The sequence below is a fragment of the Talpa occidentalis genome, unplaced genomic scaffold (genome assembly GCF_014898055.3).
Source record: "Talpa occidentalis isolate TD23 unplaced genomic scaffold, MPIMG_talOcc4v2.1 talOcc4.13, whole genome shotgun sequence".
Taxonomy (NCBI): domain Eukaryota; kingdom Metazoa; phylum Chordata; class Mammalia; order Eulipotyphla; family Talpidae; genus Talpa; species Talpa occidentalis.
In genome coordinates, this window is record NW_023601322.1 from 48,915,525 (window position 1) to 48,936,945 (window position 21,421).

The window sequence follows — 21,421 nt, forward strand, 5'->3', positions numbered from 1 at the left end:
TGTTTCGCCTGCTGCTCCCCTCAGCAGTGTATTTCAGTCAGTCTGCCTGTTCTGTTCCTGACTCTGTCTCTGGTGAATCTTCTCACCCCCTCCCCAACACCCCACCCCGCACCTTTGGCCTGTATCCCAACTCTTGTATGCATAAATAAATAAATCTTAAAAAAAAAAAGAAATTTAATCTAGGTTTATCTAGAGAGATTGACTAGATGTTCACTAGATTGACTAGAGAAGCACCTCACAGAGATTTTGAATTATAATTCTGAATAATGAATTTACAGGAAAATTACTACAACATCTACACAACATCAAACTATAAATTTTTGTAGGCCCTTAGAAGTCTAGGGTTGCAGTGGGGTTTAAGAATATGTCATCACTTACCTCAGATGAAATGCTGGTTAAAAAAGGAAGTTCATTTGGTCAAAGAAATTGATACTGGATCTCAGAACTAATATACATTCTCTTCTTCTCTCTCTCTGACCCTCTCTCTTTCATCCCCCAACCCCAAACCCCTCTTTCTATCTCAAGAAAGAGTGATTTCCTGCTTCCATACATGTAAAATATTTGTGGAAAGTCACAAATGTTACTGGCCAGTTCAGTCTTCTAATTATGTTTTGGGTGATTCAAACCATGTATATTAATACCAGCATTCTTTAGATGCTTATAGATGAGTAAGAATCAGATTGTGTACTTCATAAGAATGACAGGGGGGTTCCCAAGAGCTACAAATTCTACAAATAAATCCCTAAAGTAAATAATGGAAAATTATAGTTTATTTTAAGTCCTTTGAAAAGTTGAAAAATGATGCAAAAGGAAAGGACTCATCAGTTCTTAGTCAGCTTTTGACCTTTGACTATATAAACACAAGAAACACGTGAGCTAGAGTTAGGAAACAGAGCATCATTTCTCTACTATCCAGCTAAACAAAATGAAGCTTCCCACTAAGTTTAATAAAGATACACTAAAGTGCACTTATACAGAATGTTATAAGGAGGCAGTTGTTAACATCTTAGCAATCTCAGTAATTTTTTTTTTTAATCTGCAAAGTGAGGAGATTGGACCAAATCTTCTCTAGTCTCTTCTGTTCTAAAATGCTTATACCATGACTCAACAACTAGGCAATCTCAGAATTTATACAAAAATTCCTGTCCTTCAATTGCCTCAATACCATTGCTCTTTCTTAGCTGGCTTAAAATTTATATCACTGTCCTCTGGACATTAACACACAACACTTAAAAACACAGTAATGTACAAATCCCTGCCAAAAGCATCTTACTTCTCTATGGGATGATGAAGTCCAGCACCAACATCACATGCCTTCAGTGCTATGCACTGAAATTACCCCATAGGATGTGGGTCCCGGAGGAAGGAGATGTTCTTTCTAATCTTTCTTATTAAGGTCAGTGTAGGAGGTTACTACCTTGACTTTTTAGCTGTTCTCTTCTAATGCTTATCTTTCACTTCTCTCAAGTGAAATTTTGTCCTCAAGAAACCCTTTTTTTTTTAACGCAGCCTTCATTTGTTAGTCTGACACTGACTCCCCCAACAAGACTCAGCACCCCTTCCTCTCAGTTCCCACTTCATTTTGCCCAAATACCCTGTATTATAATAGTTTCCCCACAGTGAAAGTTCTCACAAAGAAGGAACTCGGGTTATTTGTCTTTGTATATCCAGTGTTCTATTGTCTACACGTAATAAGGGCTGAACATGTATTTGTACAGTCCTTAATGAGGGCCTTTTCTGACCAGTTTTATCTTGCTCCAGTCATCTTTTCATTGTGCAATTCAAGCTACCTATACTACACCACCTAAGTATAACAAGCAAATGAACTATTGAAATATGTTTGTTTTTTTTTTTAAGTCAAGGAATATTTTATGTAAGTAATAAGAAATTTTATCTCATTCTTTCCATAAGTGGTCAATGAATTCAGATATTCCCAAGGGTTTTAAGGATCAGTCAGCCATATATGAGGGAATCCAGGGCTGATTCTTCTGCCTAGAATTAAAGATTTCCAAAGAGTTGATGTTCCATTTCCCTCTTCATAGCGCATACTCATCAATGCCCTAAACTGCAACCTGAATGGAAATTAATAACATTAAAAAGAAGTGCACTTTGAAAAGGTTTTCATTGACTAAAAAGAAGTGAGTGTAGAAGAGAATTACTAAATGTTTCACTTTTTTCCTTTTTATTCTTTTTTTTTAAAAAAAATATTTACTTATTTATGAATACAAGAACTGGGGTATAGGCCAGAGGTATGGGGGGTGAGACGAGTTCCCAGAGAGATAGTGGGGAACAGAACAATGCACTGCTGAGGGGAGCAGTGGGTGAGTTGGGAGAAGTCTGCTGCACCATGTGGCTAGCTCCCTGGCCAGGGATCGAACTCGTGCTTCAGTGGCTGCGGATAGCTTCATATGTTGTATCTTAACCCTTGTGCCACTGGGGAGGCCCTTTCCTTTTTATTCTGTTTCTCAAAGTGAGCACAACTTTATTTTTTCTTGTAATAATAATAACACATATACTTGAAATAAATTCATATAATTCATGAAAAATGTGTAAAGAAAATAATGAAAATTGCCTTTAATCCTGTCACTCAGGGCCTCCCTGGTGGCTCAGTGGTTGAGCGCTGGGTTGCGAAGCTGCCCTCAGCCTCTGCAGTGCCGGTTCGATCCCCGGCCACCAGGTGAGGGTCCCACATGGCGCACAGACCTCTCCTGCTGCGCCCGCTGCTCCCCTCAGCAGTGTATTTCGTCGGTCTGCCTGTTCTGTTCCCTGCTCTGGCTCGGGTGAATTCTCTCACCCTCCCGTGCTTCTCACTGTACCCAGTGCTTATATGAATAAATAAATAAATCTTTAAAAAAAATCCTATCACTCAGAGAACTATTAACATTTTGATGTGCACCTTTTCATATGTTTTTTCTAGGTACACAGAGAGTGTGGTCATGATATTTTGTAAAATTTCAAAAATTAAATTTAACATATCATGGTCATCTTCCTTTCTGAAAATACTGATCTTATTATTTTCAAATAATCTTGCGTGATTGAACTATAGTTTACTTTGTCAATTTTCTATTGATGACAATCATTTACGGATGTCCTGGTTTTCAGTATTACAAATAACACTGTGATGAACTTATTTGTATATGCATCTTAGTACACTTTTCTGCCCCTTAGGGTATATTCACAGAAATAAAGTTGCTGGGTAAAGGGTATGTATATTAAGAAAATGAACACATACTGCCAAATTACCTCTGAAGAGACCGATCCTAACTACCATTAGGATGAGAGATTGTTGTTCCACTCACAAACACTAGAGATGAGTTATCTTAAAATGTCACCAATCTGTTAGGCAAAAATGACATTTATTGCTGTTTATTACTTTGATTACTTGACAGGAAAGCATCGGTCAATTCTTAGAGAAAATTTCACTTTAGTCATAGAAGCCACTATGATTCAACACTATGTTAGAGAAGTAACCTGAATCTGAGGATGGTTTCTGTAATACTCAGCTTAATTTTTTTTAAAAACACATGTTCTTGACAACTATATAGTCAACTTACTGGATGTTTTGATTTTCATTTCCCCTTTCAGTCCCACAGATCCAAGACAAATTTGAGAAGAATTTGGAATTAAAGAAATTATTCACGGCGGGGGAAAAAACAAACAGGCAAACTATAAATCAGAGACTTTCAGCAGAGGAGGGGGAGGGAGAAATATCAAAACAGGGGAGGGAAGAGTATAAGGGATTATGGTGATGGCACACGGGTGACTTGGTGGTGGGAATTTTATGGGGACTACACCTGAGAGGAGAAATCAAACACAAAATGTTCATCAAAAATGAACAATGATGTAAAATATATATATATATAAATAAATATATTTACAAAATAATTTCTCCATATAAACAAAAGAAAAGAAATTACCCCTGACCTTTAGATCCCCCCTAAGCTCAGTGTGAAAGGACATGAAACAATTCTAATACTTCAGGGTGGTGCCACTGTCATCCTCTTTGCATCCTCAAATATCCGACTTGAAAATGTCCTACTTCCCCTCACCACCGCCCCTTTATTCATCCAGCCATAACTTTATCCCCCTTTTTCCTTCCTTTGTTTTAATTTTATAACAACTGGCTCTTAGTTGTTATACCTTCAAAGCAGGACCAGACCTGCACTTGATGTTATTCATTAGAAAACTTAAGAGGCAGATTGGTGGGAATTGTCAGAGCCGGCATGTGAGAGACAGAGGACACAATGATGTGCCTGATGCGGCTTTAATGAGTAGAATCTGACCTAGGAGATCATTGTTATTTAGGATACTCAACTAAAGCTTTCCACTGATAGAATGGAAAAGCTGTGTATCAGGACCATTCCATAAATGGAATTTCATATTCTAATGTTACTTTCAGAAATTGTTAAGTTTCCCAGAATCTAGTAAGTGATGAGGTCAGGATTCACATCCAAGTCACTTGTATGAGAAAACTCATGGTTTTCATTACATCATGTCCTCAATAATATCTATTTGTGATGGTTTAAATAGAGAGGAAATCACAGAAATGGCAGAGCCAGAGTTCCCACATTTGGTCACTCCCTCAACTTTATTCCAGTTCCCCTAGTTCTCAGTCCCCTCCCAAAAAAATAAACATTTTTTAATTAAAGGGTTGACCAGTTTAGTTAAGGCCAACTTCATAGGTTTATAGTAGCACTAAATCAGAATAGTCGAATAACTAACCAGACAGACACAAAGCTCACTCATGTATGTAATCAAACCAATTTCAATAAAGTCTTTAGGAACAGGAGGAAGAACAGGGATTTTCCAAACAGCACACACAATTCTGTCCTAAGGACTCTGGGAAGAACAGTTGATTGTACGTTAGATTACTTATAAATGAGATGACTCATTACCTGGTGTCAGAGATGTTAATCCTGACATTTTTTACTTAAGAATTATTTGGGTCAGAAGTAAGTCAATGTCTCTCTGAATATTAACAATCTTTTGGACTGGTGAACAGAGTGATGTCACACTTACTAGCAGTTGAAAAACAATTGAACTAAGAACATTTTACCTTCTGCACCATCTTTGAGAATGTGATTCCTGATCTATAATATTTTATTTTATTTTTTTAAAGATTTATTTATTTATACAAGCACTGGGTACAGTCAGAAGCGCGGGAGGGTGAGAGAATTCACCAGAGACAGAGCAGGGAACAGAACAGGCAGGCTGACGAAGAAATACACTGCTGAGGGGAGCAGCGGGCGGCAGGAGAGGTCTGAGTGCCATGTGGGACCCTCACAGGTAGCCGGGGATCAAACCAGCGCTGCAGAGGCTGTGGCAGCTTCGCAGCCCAGTGCTCAACCGCTGAGCCACCAGAGAAGGCCCTGATCTATAATATTTTAAACATTACTTTTTTCACCCTTTGTATCTGCTCTTAGATAACAGAAATGAGGAAACCTGGTACATTCTTGCTTACTATTGGACACCAATGAGATACACACTTTTTCTATGGATTGAACTCCAAAGGATGCTACTTTACTGTGGAAGACCCTCAGCTAACTAAGCATTTACTAGATGCTAGGAACTTTTAAAAGTTTAAGATTATTAAACCTCATTATTCAACAAGAAAGTAAATCTAGTGCTTTCTTATTTACTACTTTTCATTATAAGCTTTTTACTGAGTAAAGATGAAGATAAACCTACTATGACTGCAATGTGATTCTCTAATTACTATTATATCAATCCTCAGAATAAAACTTTACAAATATCACTCATTTCATTCCCATAATAAAGCTATGAAGAGGGTAATATTACTAAACAGAAGCCAGGAGAATCTAATTTGCCTGAAGTCGTACAGAATTTCAACCAGAAGTCTGATTCTAGAGTCTGTTGTCTTAATTACCATGACAGGTATTCTGAGACAAAGAAGTCTGCTGGGAGGGGAGAAATTTTTCTCTCTTGGAAAATTGTCATCTGCATAGGATATCTGGAGATGCTACAGGCAATTTGTGACCATAATAGAAGTCACAGCTGAGTATGATGGAGTACATAGATGCAAGGCACTCAAGTTTTTTTTTGTTGTTGTTGTTGTTGTTGTTTTGGCACTCAAGTTTTTGAGTACATACTTGAGCAATTGAATTATCTCATCCTGGAGCTGCTTTACATCTGGAATTCCATTCACTTGAGATAATAGATCCTAACTTTAATTAGATCTTCTGTTGTGGTGAAAAGTGCTCTCCCTGATACACAGAAGTATAAATCCAACCAGAGATGTACAACCCTTTTAGAGATGGCAAATATTTGCCCCATGTGCAAGATTTTCAGTCAACAAATATTGAATGCCTTCCGTATATCAAATACAGTGCAAGTTGTTTAACTGATCAGTTCAGAAAGGCAGGTTTCCACATCCATGAAAGTTGTAATCTGGTGGTAAGGAAAGTGGAGGCAGGCATATTTATGAGCAATAATCTTGAGTGAGAGGTTAGAGAAGGCACTTAGAATCCAGTAAAAGTATACATACCAGATTTAAAGAATCAATTTAATTTCAGTTAGTATCATCCATTTGTAAGTTTATATTTAATTTAAATTTGTGTAAGAACAGGTTATATGTATAAAATGTGCAATAGTTCGGTGTCTACTTATTTAGGTAACTTTATAATGAGATAATTTAAATCAATATATTGAAGATCAGAATTTTTTTTTCCTGTTAAGGAGAAACACTAAAGCCGATTTACAAGAAACACTAATATAAAATATAAAGCAAAGGAATGGAAACCAAGGCATTCAGTATCTACTCCTAGCTTCAAAGCTGGTGTAGTCTTCCGTGACCTTACATAAGGAGTTCCAATGGAATATTTCAGAGTTCTTAAGCTAATAAGGGATAAATTAAAAAAATAAAAGTGCTGCTATGAAAGTTCCAGAAATTATTCACAAAGAAAATGGGCAAAAGGAAGGGATTGGGCACAGGACATGACACACACGAAAAGAAGGCAGTGAAGTAAAGAAGTAAAGGGCAGTAAGTGCCTGGTAAACTCTCCACAGCAGGAAACAGCGCCGCGCATATTATAGCTGCTACAGAATAAATACTTGCTAGTTTCCAGAGATGACCAAACAAATATTATGAAGGAAGTGACTTGGAAACTACCATGCGGCGTCAACAGTTACCACTCCAGGTCAATCCTATTTCATCTTTTTCTCACACTGCATTGTTCTGAAGCAAATTCCACGCACATCTTTTCCCTCTAGATAGTCGGCACAAACCTGTAAAGCAACCGAATGGGAGCCACGCTCTTTGGTGCCCGTGCCCAGCTCACTGCGCGGCAGCGCGCTCTCCCTTCATTCCTTCGTTTGTGATACAGGATTTGTCAGGGGGCGCAACAGAATTTTCAAAAGACGGTAACCACAATAAAAGGAAGTAAATCCTCCTAAGACTCTCCTGGAGCAAAGCCCATCCTCTTAACCCAGGCCCGCAACTCAAGCCCCAGGAAGCCCAAACGGTGCCCGGGTGCGTCCCCTTGCCAGGACGGGTTCCCCGGCCGCAGGCCGAGGCCGGGCCTTCAGGGCCGGTGCCCGCGCTCGCCGCGCCTCTCGCGAGAGTCCGCCTACCGGGCCCCCGCAGCCGCGGCGTTTCTCCGCCGCCTCACGTAGGGAGCGGCGCGCAGCCCCGAACAAACCCGGCCTGGGCTCGGGGGCGCGCACGCCGTGCGTCCCCACTCGCTCGGGATTCTCGCCTGGCAACGCCGGGAAAGGCCGACAGTTTGGGCCGCCATGTTCTCCGCCGCGGCGCTCCGGGCTCGGGCGGCTGGCCTCACCGCCCAGTGGGTAAGGCGGCTCGGTATGACTCCGGGGCCTGCCACCGGCCTTCTCCCTCTCTCTGGGGCTCCGCTGGTTGTGGCTCACGAGGGCCCGGGGTTCGGGACTGGCCTTCAGAAGGTAGCAAGGACACTGCGGCCTTCGCCTCCTCCCCCGGGAGGCCGCGGTAGCTCCAGGTAGACGGTGCCCGAGGGAGGGTCGGCAGGTTAACTGCGGTCGGTGCGTGGGCTCCTCCCGGGACTGGGGATGTTACGCCTAATCTGGGCGAGGGGAGGTCTGGTTTTCGCTGTTTGGTTCTAGCGCGGAACTAGCCTGTGCGGGTTTGGCCAAGTCTGTTTCTAAGCCCTGGGTTCCCGACCCAGGCAGCTTGCTTGTTAAGCTTCGTGACCTTGTTGCTCTCAGGTTGCAGTGTACTGGGGAGGAATCTGGAATTGTAGGCTCTAACTTGCCTGGTGAAAGCTACCGAGCGTTTTCTTGGGTCAAAAGAAGGGTGACCTGCGTTTCGTTTACTGCAGTTGTGTTTTGCATATCGGAAAAAAAAATTTTAATCAAATTAACTCTGCAAGAATAGCACCACAAAAACTGCTCCTGCACAGGTATGGAAGGATTTTAGAATGGCTTCGAGATCTAAGTACATCTCACTGTAGGCAAGGAGATTGAATTTCAGAGAGATTCAAACACTTGTTCAAGTTAATTTTAACATGCAGATTCCAGAAATGACATCAGAACAAGCAACAGGGCATTCATTGCAAAGAAATTATATTTGCCCCCCCTTGTCCCTCCTTTGTCTCCCCCCCAACCTCCCCGTAGTGAAAATGGAAAGGTTCAGTCAGTATCATCAGAAGAAGGGGGGGATAGGGCATAGTAGGATAAAATGAGTTCAGGGCTGTAGAGTTAGACCTGAGTTTGGATGGTGGCTTTATCAATTTTTCTAGCTTTGTGACCGTGGTATGTTATTTTTCTCATATATGGAAATTTTAGAGTTTGCAAAGTTTATTCTTTCAGTAAACATTTGAGATCTTGCTGTGGGCCATTCACTGCTAGACTCCAGGTAACAATGTGGATAATAATAATGATAGTTAACAGTTGTGACTATATGTACCATGCATTGTGTGAAATATTTATATTCTGAATCTCATTTATCAGGTTGTTGCTATTATTTCCCTCTCTTACAGATAACAGTTTTAGACAGACCTTGTTCTTTTGGACTTGATAGTCTCATGTAAGAGAAACTTTAAGGTAAATATGATACAATGTGTAAGTGCAGTGTTAGAAATAACATTGTACGGTCATCCAATTTGGTTTGAAGGTTTTGTTTTTTTTTTTACTCCTGGAGAAGTTAGTAACAGATTGGGAGTTAGGTCGGATGGAGAGGGGAGAGGGTGTCCTAGGTGGAATGAACAATTTAAGAAAAGTTTGCAAGATAAAGCTTTGGTGTTTATGAGAAGCCTCAGGCAATGGTTTTGGTCTGTATTATTGGAGGTAAGGTAAATTCAAAAATGAAATAAGAGAGATGGGTAAAAGACTAGATTTTACAGATTCTTTCATACCATGCTAAAGAATTTAAATTTTTCTTAGAGGCAGCAAGGGGTTACTGAAGGGATTTAGAGGAGCAGAGAAATGTCACATTTTTGTATTGGATGGATCACAGGGTGAGACTGTTTGGAGCCAAAAGCTAGACAAATAAGATTGAGGCAGGGTAGAAAGGGTAGAAGTAGTGCGTACAGATAGTTTTTTTTTTCTCTTTTGTTTTTGAGGCAAGGTATTAAAAGTGTAAATTGAAGGGCAGTTTTAACAGTGAAAAGGAACAATAACTTCAGGTAGTGGAAGAAAATTTTAATCAAATTTTATGATAGTTTTGGTAATTTGTTTTTTTCCTGTTTATTTCTCTGTATATATTTTTACATCATTATTCATTTTTGTCTAGTTTGCTTTCTCCTCTAAGGTGTAGTCCCCATAAAATCCCCATCAAGTCACCCATGAACCATTACCATAGTCCCTGTGCTCTTCTGCCCCTGTTGTAATACCTTTCGTTCCCCTCCCCTTTTGTTTGTTTCTTTTTTTATATAAATACCATGTGGTATGTCGTATGTGCTCACTAAGTATTTGTTGAGTTGCTGAATACGTTTAACTTTTTATGTACAGGTACTACATTGTTGGAAAAGCATACTTTAGAGGACAGCAAATAAGCTAAAAAAAAAGTCACCTGTAGTCTGATCAACCTGGAAATTACCAAAAATGATGACATTTCGATATCTGCAATTAACCTTACAGAATTCTGTTTACTTTATAAAAATCAGATGGTATTTTTTGCACTGTTTAGTAGATTGTTTTTTTCCCCATGTAACACATTTGGATTATCTTCCTTTGTCAGAAAACATTTCAACAACTCTCATTTTAAGTGTTGCTTAGCATTCCATTGTAAGAATGTTCTCTAACATAAGCAGGCTCTTCTTTAATCTTTGACAAATAGTGAGGATAACAGAATGAGCCAGCAAAAATCAGGACAAGTCTGAGTGATGAGGTCCTACTAAAGTTCTTTTCCTAAAAGAGAAACCAATTTACATTTTCAAATAAATTGCTTATTTTGTTATAATTTCTGCTTTATTAGGTAGCAGTTTCTGCAACCACAGGCTGGTTTTTTCTTCCCCCCAGCTCCTCTTTGCTTAAAAAAAAAAAAAATCATCCAGGGCTTCCCTGGTGGCTCAAGGGGTTAAGACGCAACCTTGTGAAGCAATTGGCAGCCTCTGCAGCATGAGTTTGATTCCCCTGCCAGCCAGGGAGCAACCCATATGGTGCAGCAGACCTCTCCTGACTCGCCCACTGCTCCCCTCACCAGTGTACTTCGGTCAACCTGCCTGTTCTGTTGTCTCTGTCTCTGTCTCTGGTGAATCCTCTCACCTCCCAGGCCTCTGGCCTGTATGCCAGCTCTTGTATGCATAAATAAATAAATCTTTAAAAAAAAATCCATAACTTAGTACTATCTCTAGAAGTACCTGGAAATAACTAGTTTAGTGACTTTTCTGTCTTTGTGCCTCATTTTACTTGTCTTTGAAGTGATTGTTAAAAATTGCCCAAAAAATGTGATTTATGGAAAATTAGATACTCAGAATAGGCTTAGTCCTTTCTTTCCTTCATTAATTGCCCTTGACTTTTTGTTACCACTTTACAATTCATCATGCCTTGCTCTCAAGCTTCTACTTAGTTTAGTCGTGAGAGGGTTGTGGTGGCATTTTCAAAGAGTGTATTTTCATGTTTTTTTCTTAGTTATTTTTTTTTTTATCCATTCATGGCATTATTATCCTTTATGTCCTTAAACATGGCTGTAACTGCTTTGAAACGGTTGTTTGGTAATCTCCAATGACTGCCTTTTCCCCTGAAAATAGCTTGTGTTTCCCTTTTTTATTTTTTGCATGTTAAATAATTTTGGATTGTACGTTGAACATTGTGAAGAATATGTTGTAGAGATTCTAGATTTTGTTAATTCTTCCAAAGGGTGTGTTGTTGCACACAGTTAATGGAGTTTAAACTGCAATCCAGTTGCCTTTTGGCAGAAGCTCGCATATTGGTTTAGTTATTTTAGCTAAGGTGCTTGGAGTCTGCCCCATGTGCATGCATGGTTTGAAGTCAGTCACAGAATGTGGGGCTTCTCCTCTCTAACTCTTCCTTTCCTGGGATTTCTCTCTTTACTCTCCCATGTCCTGACACCCAGAATAATCTCCCTTTTAAGTCCAACTTATTAGCTACCTTTTATCTGTCATTAATTCCCTGTTGGTATATACACATTCACAGCTTTCCAGGATTAGCATGTAAGTATTTTGGAGGGTGCCATTGTTCTGCCCCTCACAGCCATCAGGAGTTTAGAAGAAAGTGAACTAACTTTCAGGTCTATTCAGTGAGGTTCTGTAGACCACTTTTTCGTACTACAGATTCAGATCTTCATTTTAGAGATGGGAGCTTATCCTCCATTTCCACGATGAAAGTACTTGAAGCACCCTTTTCTTTGGGCACTATTTAGTACCAGACCAGTACACTGAATAAAAAGTTATAGGTTCATTCACCATTACCAGTCAGGTTTGCCACTGGGAAAACTTGACTAACCACTTTTAAGTCAAGGTCAGGTAGCACATTATAAATGAACTGTAGGACATTTCTTTCATCAAGGATTAAGACTTAACTATGTTTAAATGCATTTTCCTTTTTGCCTTGTTGGGAAAGTGACTTTATGTGTGGGATACTTTGCTGGGTGCTATCTCATTTTGTAAGTGAGACAGCTGAAGAGTCACTGTTACATGCTGAAGATTAAGTAGACCTGGGCTTGTTTACAAGTTGCTGTGGTTTTTGTTTTGGGTTTTGTGTGTTTGTTTTTGACCTATCTTTCTGAAGTTGCACGGGTTTATTGAAGGAAATTGATATGTATGGTGAAAATTTAATAGATACTATTGAAGAAGGATTTGACATTGTGAGGAGAGTACTAGGGAAATGATTTCACTTAGCTTAGGCAAAACTAGAGACTGGTTTAGAGATTGGTAAGAGAAAGTTAAATTCAGACATGATGGATGAGAGGGAGGTGAGAGTGAGTGTTGAGACTGATAGTTACATGTACAAGGACAGTGAAGTTTGAAAGTGGCAGGGTGGAGAACAAATAACTGGTATGGAAGATGAGGTTGGAGAAGTTCACAAATGCCTTGGTATGTCACCACAAAGTTTAGGTTTATTTTGTAGGTGGTGAACAATTTTAAGTAGGTGAGGAGCATAATCAAATTGATTCCCACACTACCTCTTCTCCCCTCCTGTCTTTGTAATTTTAGGGCAGAATCTTTAGAGATGTGGAAAAGGGTGAGAATGGAAGGCAGGGAAAAGCGCTACTGCAGCAATCTGGGAGAGAAATGAGAAGAGTTTGAACTGGGAATAATCACAGTGTAGCAGGAAAAGCAATTTAAAAGTTGTTTAGGGAGAATGGGACTTGGTGGCTGACTAAATTAGTAGGTGAGAGAACCCTGCAATGCTTTTCTTACCTTGATTTAAATGTCATTATCTTGAGTGACCATCTAATGTTGAATTACCATGGGATTGAAAGAACTATTTTGTTCGATCTATTTTAGAGGCATAATTTAAAAAGTTGTCAGAATACCAGATTGACACAAAGACAGGAAGCAAAATATAAGCACAAAATGACATTTCCCTCGATAAAGAAGTGTTAATAGGTTCCTTGGGGATCAGTTATAATACCAACCTCACTTGATTTCTGAAATGAGAGGTGTAGAAACTACCTATTCATAGAAGTACATGACAAATCTATGAATTCTTTCTGTAGAGTAGAACTGTTTGGGATTAAACTGCAGAATTATATAACTGGTGGTTTAGTGGGAAAAGTTTGATTTTTGTCAGGGTAGTAAAGGGGAAATTTGAAAAATTTCCTTATAAAATTCTGGGTTATGATTTGCAACCTATAGAAGAGATCTTGTCATTCTTTTTTTTTTTAATTTAATTTTTTACTTTATTTAAAAACAAAACACCCAATATCATGCATTAGCCCCCTCCTGTCCTTGTTCCTTTCTCCCACCACCTCATTTCTGCTGTCAATATTTATTCCTTTACTGTTTTGTTTGTTCATCTGCTTTACTTATCTTGCACATATAGGTGAAATTATCTAATATTTTTCTTTCTTCTGACTTGTTTCATTTTGCATAATCCTTTAAAGTCCTTCCATATTTCTACAAACAACAATTTTTAAAATAGCCGAATAGTATTCTGTCGTGTATCTATACCACATTATCTTTATCCAGTCATCTAACAGTGGACACTTAGGTTGTTTCCATATCTAAACTATTGTAAATAATGCTGCAGTAAGCGTTGTGGTGCACATAACTTTTCGTATTCTTGGATACATGCTCAAAAGTGATATTGCTGGATCATACAGTAATTCTGTTTGCAGTTTTTTGAGAATGCTACATGCTGTTTTCCAAAATGGTTGCACCAACTTACATTCCCACCAACTGTGTAAGGGTTCTTTTTTCTCCACACCCTCACCAACACTTGTTAGTGTATTTGATGTAAGCTATTCTCACATGTGTGAGATGATAGCTTACTGTGTTTTTGATCTCTATTTCCCTAATTGCATGTGATAATGAGCATTTTTTCATGTGCCTGTTGGCCATCTGTTTGTCCTGTTTGGAGAAGTTTCTATTCAGATCTTCTGCCTATTTTTTAAATTGGGTAGTTGTTTTGTTGTTGAGTTGCGTGAGTTCTTTAGATACCTTGGCTATTAACCCATTATCGGATGTATGCTATGCAAGCCTCTTCTCCCTCTCAGTAGGCTTTTTGTTCTGGATTTTGTCATGATTAACACCAGTTTAATGTTTCATAAAATAAAAACATTTTAAAATCATCAGTAGACTGTTGGAAATATAGCAGGAGATAATTTTACCCTGTACACAGGATTTATAATGTATATGGAATACTGCACACAATTTTTACTTCTCTTCACCTTAAGAATAGCATAATGGGTTCTCCCCTGGTGGCGCAGGCGGTTGAGCGCCGCGCTGTGAAGCTCTGCGCAGCCTCTGCAGCGCCCGTTGATCCCAGCCGGCCAGCGAGGGTCCCACATGGCGCGGCAGACCTCTCCTGTCTCACCCGCTGCTCAGCAGTGTATTTCTGCCTGTTCTGTTCCCCACTCTGTCTCTGGTGAATCCTCTCACCCTCCAGCGCATCTGGCCTGTACCCTGGTTCTTGTATAAAATAAATAAATAAATCTTTAAAAAGAAAAAAAGAATAGCATAATGAAGGTAGAAAATGCTAACTAAAATCCATTGAGTGTTTCAGATTCTGGATGAAGTTAGACTCTTTAAAAATTTAGCTATCTAAGGCTCAAAAAGGGAAAGTGAAGAATAAATCACTTCAGTGGAGATCAATTACAAAATAGTTGATATTTAAAGCTGATGTTACATTTCTAAGGGAGTATCGTGGTAGTACCATGAAAAAAAAATTACACTTTACAAAATACCACTGATAACAATGTTAGTGATAAACAGTACATGTTCTTAATATTTTTCAATATGGAGAAAGAAGTTTCCTATTATCTCTGACTTAAATATTCTTTAATATCCCTGAGTACTTCCATAGATCCTGGGTTGGAAAAACTGCCTAACATTCCTCGTTCTTAGACTCATTAGTATTTTGAAGATGGTTCCTAAAATTCAGAAATTGAAGCGTGATATAGATACTGTAAGCTCTAAAGCAATAATTTCTAAGCTTGATCAAAATAATCACCTGGTTTGCCTTAAAAATACATATATTTAGACTTCTCCTGGCTAAGGGTTTATTAAATTTTAACCAAATATTAAATTTTAACACGTGTGTGTGTGTGTACACTTAGTTTTGGTTCTTAGGACTAGAAAATAAAGCAGCTTAAATTTATATGGCATTTGTGTTTATTTGATTCTTAAGTTAAACTTAAAAAAATTCTGCTTAAGTTTTACTGGTTAATTCTTTCAGCTGAAAGTTCTGAAAATCATTTCAACTTTTGAAAATAAATTCTCTTAACAATCAACTCTTAATTATTTAGGGTTGCCTCATATTTTGAGGTTGAGACCCATTGTTGAACCTTTTTCTTCCTTAGCATTTTAGACAGTTTACCTTTTTAAGATTTTATTTATTTTTAAAGATTGATTTATTTATGCATACAAGAGCTGGGGTGCAGGCCAGAGGTGCGGGGGGTTGAGATGATTCACCAGAGACAGAGGGGAACAGAACAGGCAGATTGAAATACACTGCTAAGGAGAGCAGTGGGTGAGACAGGAGAGGTCTGCTGCGCAGTGGGGGTTGCTCCTTGGCCAGGGATCAAACTTGTGCTGCAGTGGCTGTGGATAGCTTTATAGTGCTGACACTTATTAACCTCTGGAGTTAACCACCATGAAACTTAACTATCATTAAGGCCCCAACCTTTGCCTGTTTTTTGATTGTGTTGTTTCCTTGTTGTTGGATTGTGTAAGAACTTTGTAAATTTTGGAGATTAACCCCTTGTCAGATGTCTGCTATTCAGATATTTTTTCCCATTTTGTAGGATGCCTTTTCATTTTTGTGATGGTTTCTTTTGAGGTACAAAAAGTTTTAAGTTTGATGTCGTCTCACTTTTTTTTTTTTTTTTTTGCTTTTGTTTCCCTTGCCATTGGGGTTGAACCCCCAAGTACATCTTTGTGGTAGATGTCCTGTAATGTATCTTTATATTACAGGTCCTTCACCTCCTTCATTAAGTTTACTCCCAAATTAAACTTAATTAAGTTTAATTACTGGCACGATTGTAAATGGTACTGTATTCCTTAGTTCCCTTTCTTCTGATGCAATTTTTACACATAGAAGTGTCACTGATTTTGTGTATTAATTTTGTATCCTGCCATTCTACTGTGTTCATTTGTTATTTCTAGAAGTTTTTTGGTAGAGTCCTTTGACTTTACTAAGTATATTAACATGTAATCTGTGAATAGTGAGAGTTTCACTTCTTTTCCCATTTGGATTACTTTTTGTCTTTTTCTTGCCTAATTGCTTCAACCAGAACTTCCAAAACTATATTGAATAATAGTGGTGATACTGGACATCCCATTCTTGCCTCTGATGTTAGTGGGAATGCTTTCAGCTTTTCACCATTGAGTATGATACTGATTGTGAGTTCTTATATACCACTTTTATAATGTTTAGAGAAGTTCCATGTATTACCATTTTGTGGAGAGTTTTTATCATAAATGGATGTTGGATCTTGTTAAATGCTTTTTCCACATCTGTTGAGATGATTATATGGTTTTTCTTTATTATTTTTTTAAAGATTTACTTATTTATGCATACAAGAGCTGGGTACAGACCAGAGATGTGGGGGGTAAGAGGATTGACCAGAGACAGAGTGGGGAACGAACAGGCAGATTGACCGAAGTACACTTCTGAGAGGAGCAGCGAGCGAGTCAGGAGAGGTCTGCTGCACCATGTGGGTAGCTCCCCTGGCCGGGGAGCGAACACATGCTGCAGAGGCTGCAGATTGATTCATAGTGCTGTGCTTAACCCCTTGCACCACCAGGGAAGCTGTGGTTTTCCTTTTTTTTTTGATCTGTTGGATGACATTGATTTGTGTTTGTTGAACCAGCCTTGTATCACTAGGGTAAATATTACCTGATTATAATGGATGATCCTTTTGCTGTGTTGCTGTATATGGTTTGCTAGTTTGATGAGGATTTTTACATCTAAGGAAAGTTAGATACTAGTTTCCTATAGTTCCTATTTAGATATTAGTCTACAGTTTTCTCTTTTCATACTATCTTTGTTTAGTTTTGGGATCAGAGTAATGTTGCCCTCATAGGATGTATTGAGTTTTCCTTCCTCTGATTTATTTTAAACGATTGAGTGTCATAGGTATTACATCTTTGAAGGTGGTGTAGATTTCACTGGAGAAGCCATCTATCTAGTCCTGAACTTTTGTTTTTAAGGAGACATTTTATTGCTTTTTCAATTTCAGTACCTGGAGTAGACTGTTTAAGCTATTTCATCTTGGCTCATTATATGACTCTAAATATTTGTCCATTTCTTTAGGTTATCTAAATTTGTTTGCATAAAGACTTATATAGTAGGTTCTTCTGAACCTGTGTATTTCTGCCTTATCTGTTGCAATTTTGCCTTTCATTTCTGGTTTTATTAATTTGAGTTTTCTCTGTTCATAATCCTAGCTAGTGACTTGTCAGTGTTGCTTATTTTTTTCAAAACCAATTCCTGCTTTCATTGATTTTTTTGAACAGTCTTTGTTTTCTGTTTCATTTATTTCTGCTCTGTTGTTTCTTCTGGTTTTTGACATAGGTTCTTTTTCTAGTTTCTTCATCTGCAGAATTTATTTTTCTTTCTCCTTGGTATTGCTTCTCAGTCTTTTGGCTAAAATCAAATTTTTTTTTCTCTCACTGTCTGCTTTCGGTTAGGTCTAGACATAGGTTCACCATACTGCTCTTGCCTTGACTTCTGAGCTTTCTTACTGGGGTGTGAATGTATCTGCCCAGTACCTGGGCTGCTGTGGCTGGTGGGCAGAGGCAGGAGTGGGGCTTCCTGTGGTTTACTCCTCAGCTCCTGTCAGCTGGACTGCTGCTGAGGGTAGGCGGGACTTCCAGAGCTCCTACCTGGGCTTCAGGGGCCCCTGGGGGTTCCTGCAGCCACACCTGGGTGCCTATCTACTGGATGGCTGTTGCCTTGAGGGTAGGGCTTCCAGGCCCATCTCAGAGTTTAGATTGTCAATTGGGATCTTTCTTTTTTAAATGTGAGCTTGTGTTGCTATAAACATCCCACATAGTGTTGCTTTTAGGGAACCCTGTATGGTCTGGTAGCTTGTCTCCCCATTTTATTGGTCTCTAGATAAATTTTTATTTCTTATATTTCTTTATTGACCCAAGAGTCGTTCAGAAGCATTTTGTTTATTTGGTTTGTTGATTTAATCTGTAAATGTTTGGAGTACACTAAAAGGTTATGCTCCTTGCCAGTATTTGTTGCTAATAAAGGAGGAAACTGTTTTTTAGTTGCCTAACCTTAGCCCTTTAGACCTTAGTCTTTCTGACCTAATTACTGAACCTGTCAGTTTTGTTTTCAGTTTCCTCCTCCTTTCAGTTCCCCTGCCTGGTTGTGGCCTTTTATAGTATAGATATCTGGTAATGAATGGTGAGCAGACTTGGATACTATTAATGTTTGAGCAACAGGACAATTAAAAAAAAAAAAAGGCCTTTGAAAAGATTTGATAGGGTATGGGTGGATTTTTGTCATTGTGTGCTTTTGCAGTTGTTACAGGGCAACCCTGATATGAAATGGACAATTGCAAATAATTATAAAAGAGAAAGGCTAGTAGAAAGCAGAGGATTTAAGTTCAAAACACCTGGGCTCAGAATTCATCCTTATCACTATTGTATGACATGGGGCAAATTACTGTCACTGAGCCTCAATGTCCTTTAAAAGTAAAATGAATATAATAAATAGCCGTAGATGTTTGAGGAGCAAAAAAAATGTTGATGTACTTAACGCAATACTTGAATCCACAGAAACACTACACTGTTTGCTTGCTGTGAATTTCCTTTTTTTCTGAAACACTCAAGGGGCAGCCGGGGAGAAGAGCTAGAATTGAAACCCACTTTTATATCTGTACTGTATAACAGATTATGTTCTTGTTTATTTAAAAAAAGTTAGGTGAATTTTTGATTGGAATTCTTTATTCAGTTGGAGTTTATTGTAGTGCAGACATTTCAAATTTTAATGAAAAATTAGACTCTAGTGAAAGACTAAAGAGTGAGACTCAGGTTACTTTTAGAATCAGTACAGCTCCTTTAAGTTACCATTTCGCATCATTCTAAGACCAATTAGTCCTCAGATGCCTCTTTATTCCAAAGTGAAAATGGATTCAAATGGTCCATTGGAGAGTGTAAAGATGTTAATTCAAACTTTCACTCTTTTAATTTATTTCTTTATATAAAGTATCTGACGTGGATAATTATAATGAATGTAAGATAGGTTAGGTTCCTAAAAGATAAATACATATAAGTGCAGCTTGAAAATGGCACATGCTAACTTGCAGTAGATGACTAACTTTACAAAAAATAAGAGCTAATATTTGTCAGTTTACCCTCTTTATTTTGCTTACTTCTTTCATTTTATAAATTAGTTCTATTTCTGTTATTTTGAAGACACCACCTTCCCATGTTGAAATTAAGTTGCTCAAATGTTATGCTAATATATATATGTGTGTGTGTGTATATATATATATCTCCATATATATATATATATTTAGATTTTCTGTAGGAACAGAAAAGTGACATTTATTTAAAAAAAAAAAACAAGCATCCTTTTCTCTCTAAGAACATTGTGAACCACAGGAGGCAAACCTTTCCATTTCTGATCTGTTTCCTTATATATGTGTACCTGGTTTTCCTAAACTTGATTTTCTAAATCTACTGTTCTAGAGCTTTGATATCATCAAATAGTTCCATTCAAATAGCTAATAATTTGTCATCATTAGTTCTATGGTCTAATATGAGTCCTGCTACTAATTAGTGATGTAACCTTGAGAAGTTTTCATGATTGTTTAAATTTCTACGTTTCTGGAAATAATACACACTTTGCATGTAAGAATTAAGTAATGTGTAAAAAGCTTTGTGCCTGGCACATAGTTTCTCTAAAGATAATAGCTAGTGATAGGTAATGCTGATAAAGTACTTAACCTGTGCCAGGCAGCACATTAGACACTTTACATGAAATAGCTCTTAATCCTCACAACGACCCTGTAAAGTATATGCTTTTCTTCCAGTTTTACAAATGAAACTGGTTAAGAGACTTTTAGCCACTTTGTTGTATTGTCTCTGCAGATAGGGTATTTGTGGAAAATCAGATAACCAGTGATATATCCCAATTTCCGAGATGTTAGCATGTGAAAAATACTGTTTTTAAAAATGATGATGTTGACTTCCTATTTGGTATTAGTCCTTTCTTTCACACTATAAATACCATCAGAAGGACAGTATTTTTGAGATTCATTTGGTGACATTAGATAAGATAATTTATTATTTTTTAAAGATTTATTTATTTATGCAAGAACTGGAGTGCAGTGCAGGCCAGAGGTGTGGGGGTTAGAGGACTTACCAGAGACACAGTGGGAAGCTAAACAGGCAGATGTACCGAAATACACTGCTGAGGGAAGCAACGGCAGGTGAGGCAGGAAAAGTCTGCTGCGACATGTGGGTCATCTCCCTGGCTGGGAATCGAACTCAGTGCTGTAGGGGCTGCAGATATCTCCATAGTGTGGAGTCTTACCCCCTTGTGCCACCAGGCAGGTCCTAGATAGGATAATTTTGATTGGGGTAGGTCAGCTAGAAAACACTTAAGAGTAATGCACAGAACTGAAGAAATATCAGAATTAGAGTGGTGATAGTAAGAGGAAAAGGACAAAAGACTTTGTTTTTAAGAATGGAAATGCACTACATATACAAGGCAAGAAATTCAGACAGTATGCAAGGATAAAGAAATTGCAGTAAATATAAAATATATATTACAGTAATGAATAGAGGCAGAATATAGATTATGATAAATATTACTATATATTGTATATATTAAGAGTAAATTTCCTTCCCATGCTATATCATTGATCCCCCTCTCTAGAGACAACCACTGTTACAGGTTTCTTTAGATATCTCTGTGTTCATTGTATTCCTGCTTGTAATAATTACATATTTTCTGTATTTTGAAAAATCAGTAGGGCATGAGACTGGCTTATTTTATCTTATTTTACCTTTTCAAGAATTATAAAGGGTCTGAGGTTTTACCCTACTTGCAAGCCAACAAATTACCTGTCTGAGTTTCATGGATGCCGACTGAGATGCCTTGGTCAGAGACAGAGGACTTTATTACTCAGGGTACAGCAGGCAGCGTAAACTTCTTGTTCCAATTCCATGGGAGTGAGAGCCTAGGTGAATAATGTGCATTGCATCTGAGGAAACCAATCCTGATTGCAAGAAAACTTGCTCAACCTATTCCCTAGGTGGAGACATTCTCTGCAAAAATCCCGGAAAAAAATTGTCTGGAACAAAAACTGCTAGTGCCTCTAAAGATGTGTGGAAACCTG

General features: G+C 38.3%; 1 protein-coding gene and 1 long non-coding RNA gene across 3 annotated transcripts in view; both read left to right on the forward strand.

Annotated features, from left to right (window-relative positions):
• Positions 1-21,421, forward strand: part of NDUFV2 (NADH:ubiquinone oxidoreductase core subunit V2) — a 65,007-nt gene that overhangs the window by 22,828 nt on the left and 20,758 nt on the right. Inside the window, exon 1 of one of the 2 annotated variants that reach the window (XM_037508829.2) lies at positions 7,697-7,806. The exons of the other annotated variant lie outside the window; for it this stretch is intronic. Coding sequence (XP_037364726.1) covers positions 7,753-7,806 — 54 coding nt within the window. The 5' untranslated portion in view covers positions 7,697-7,752. Of the gene's footprint in view, positions 1-7,696; positions 7,807-21,421 lie in introns of those variants that run through there. 2 annotated transcript variants of the gene reach the window in all.
• LOC119243187 (uncharacterized) lies at positions 7,831-21,375 on the forward strand. Its single transcript, XR_005124653.2, has 3 exons — positions 7,831-7,973; positions 8,973-9,036; positions 21,338-21,375. It is a non-coding gene; the product is annotated as an uncharacterized LOC119243187 (long non-coding RNA).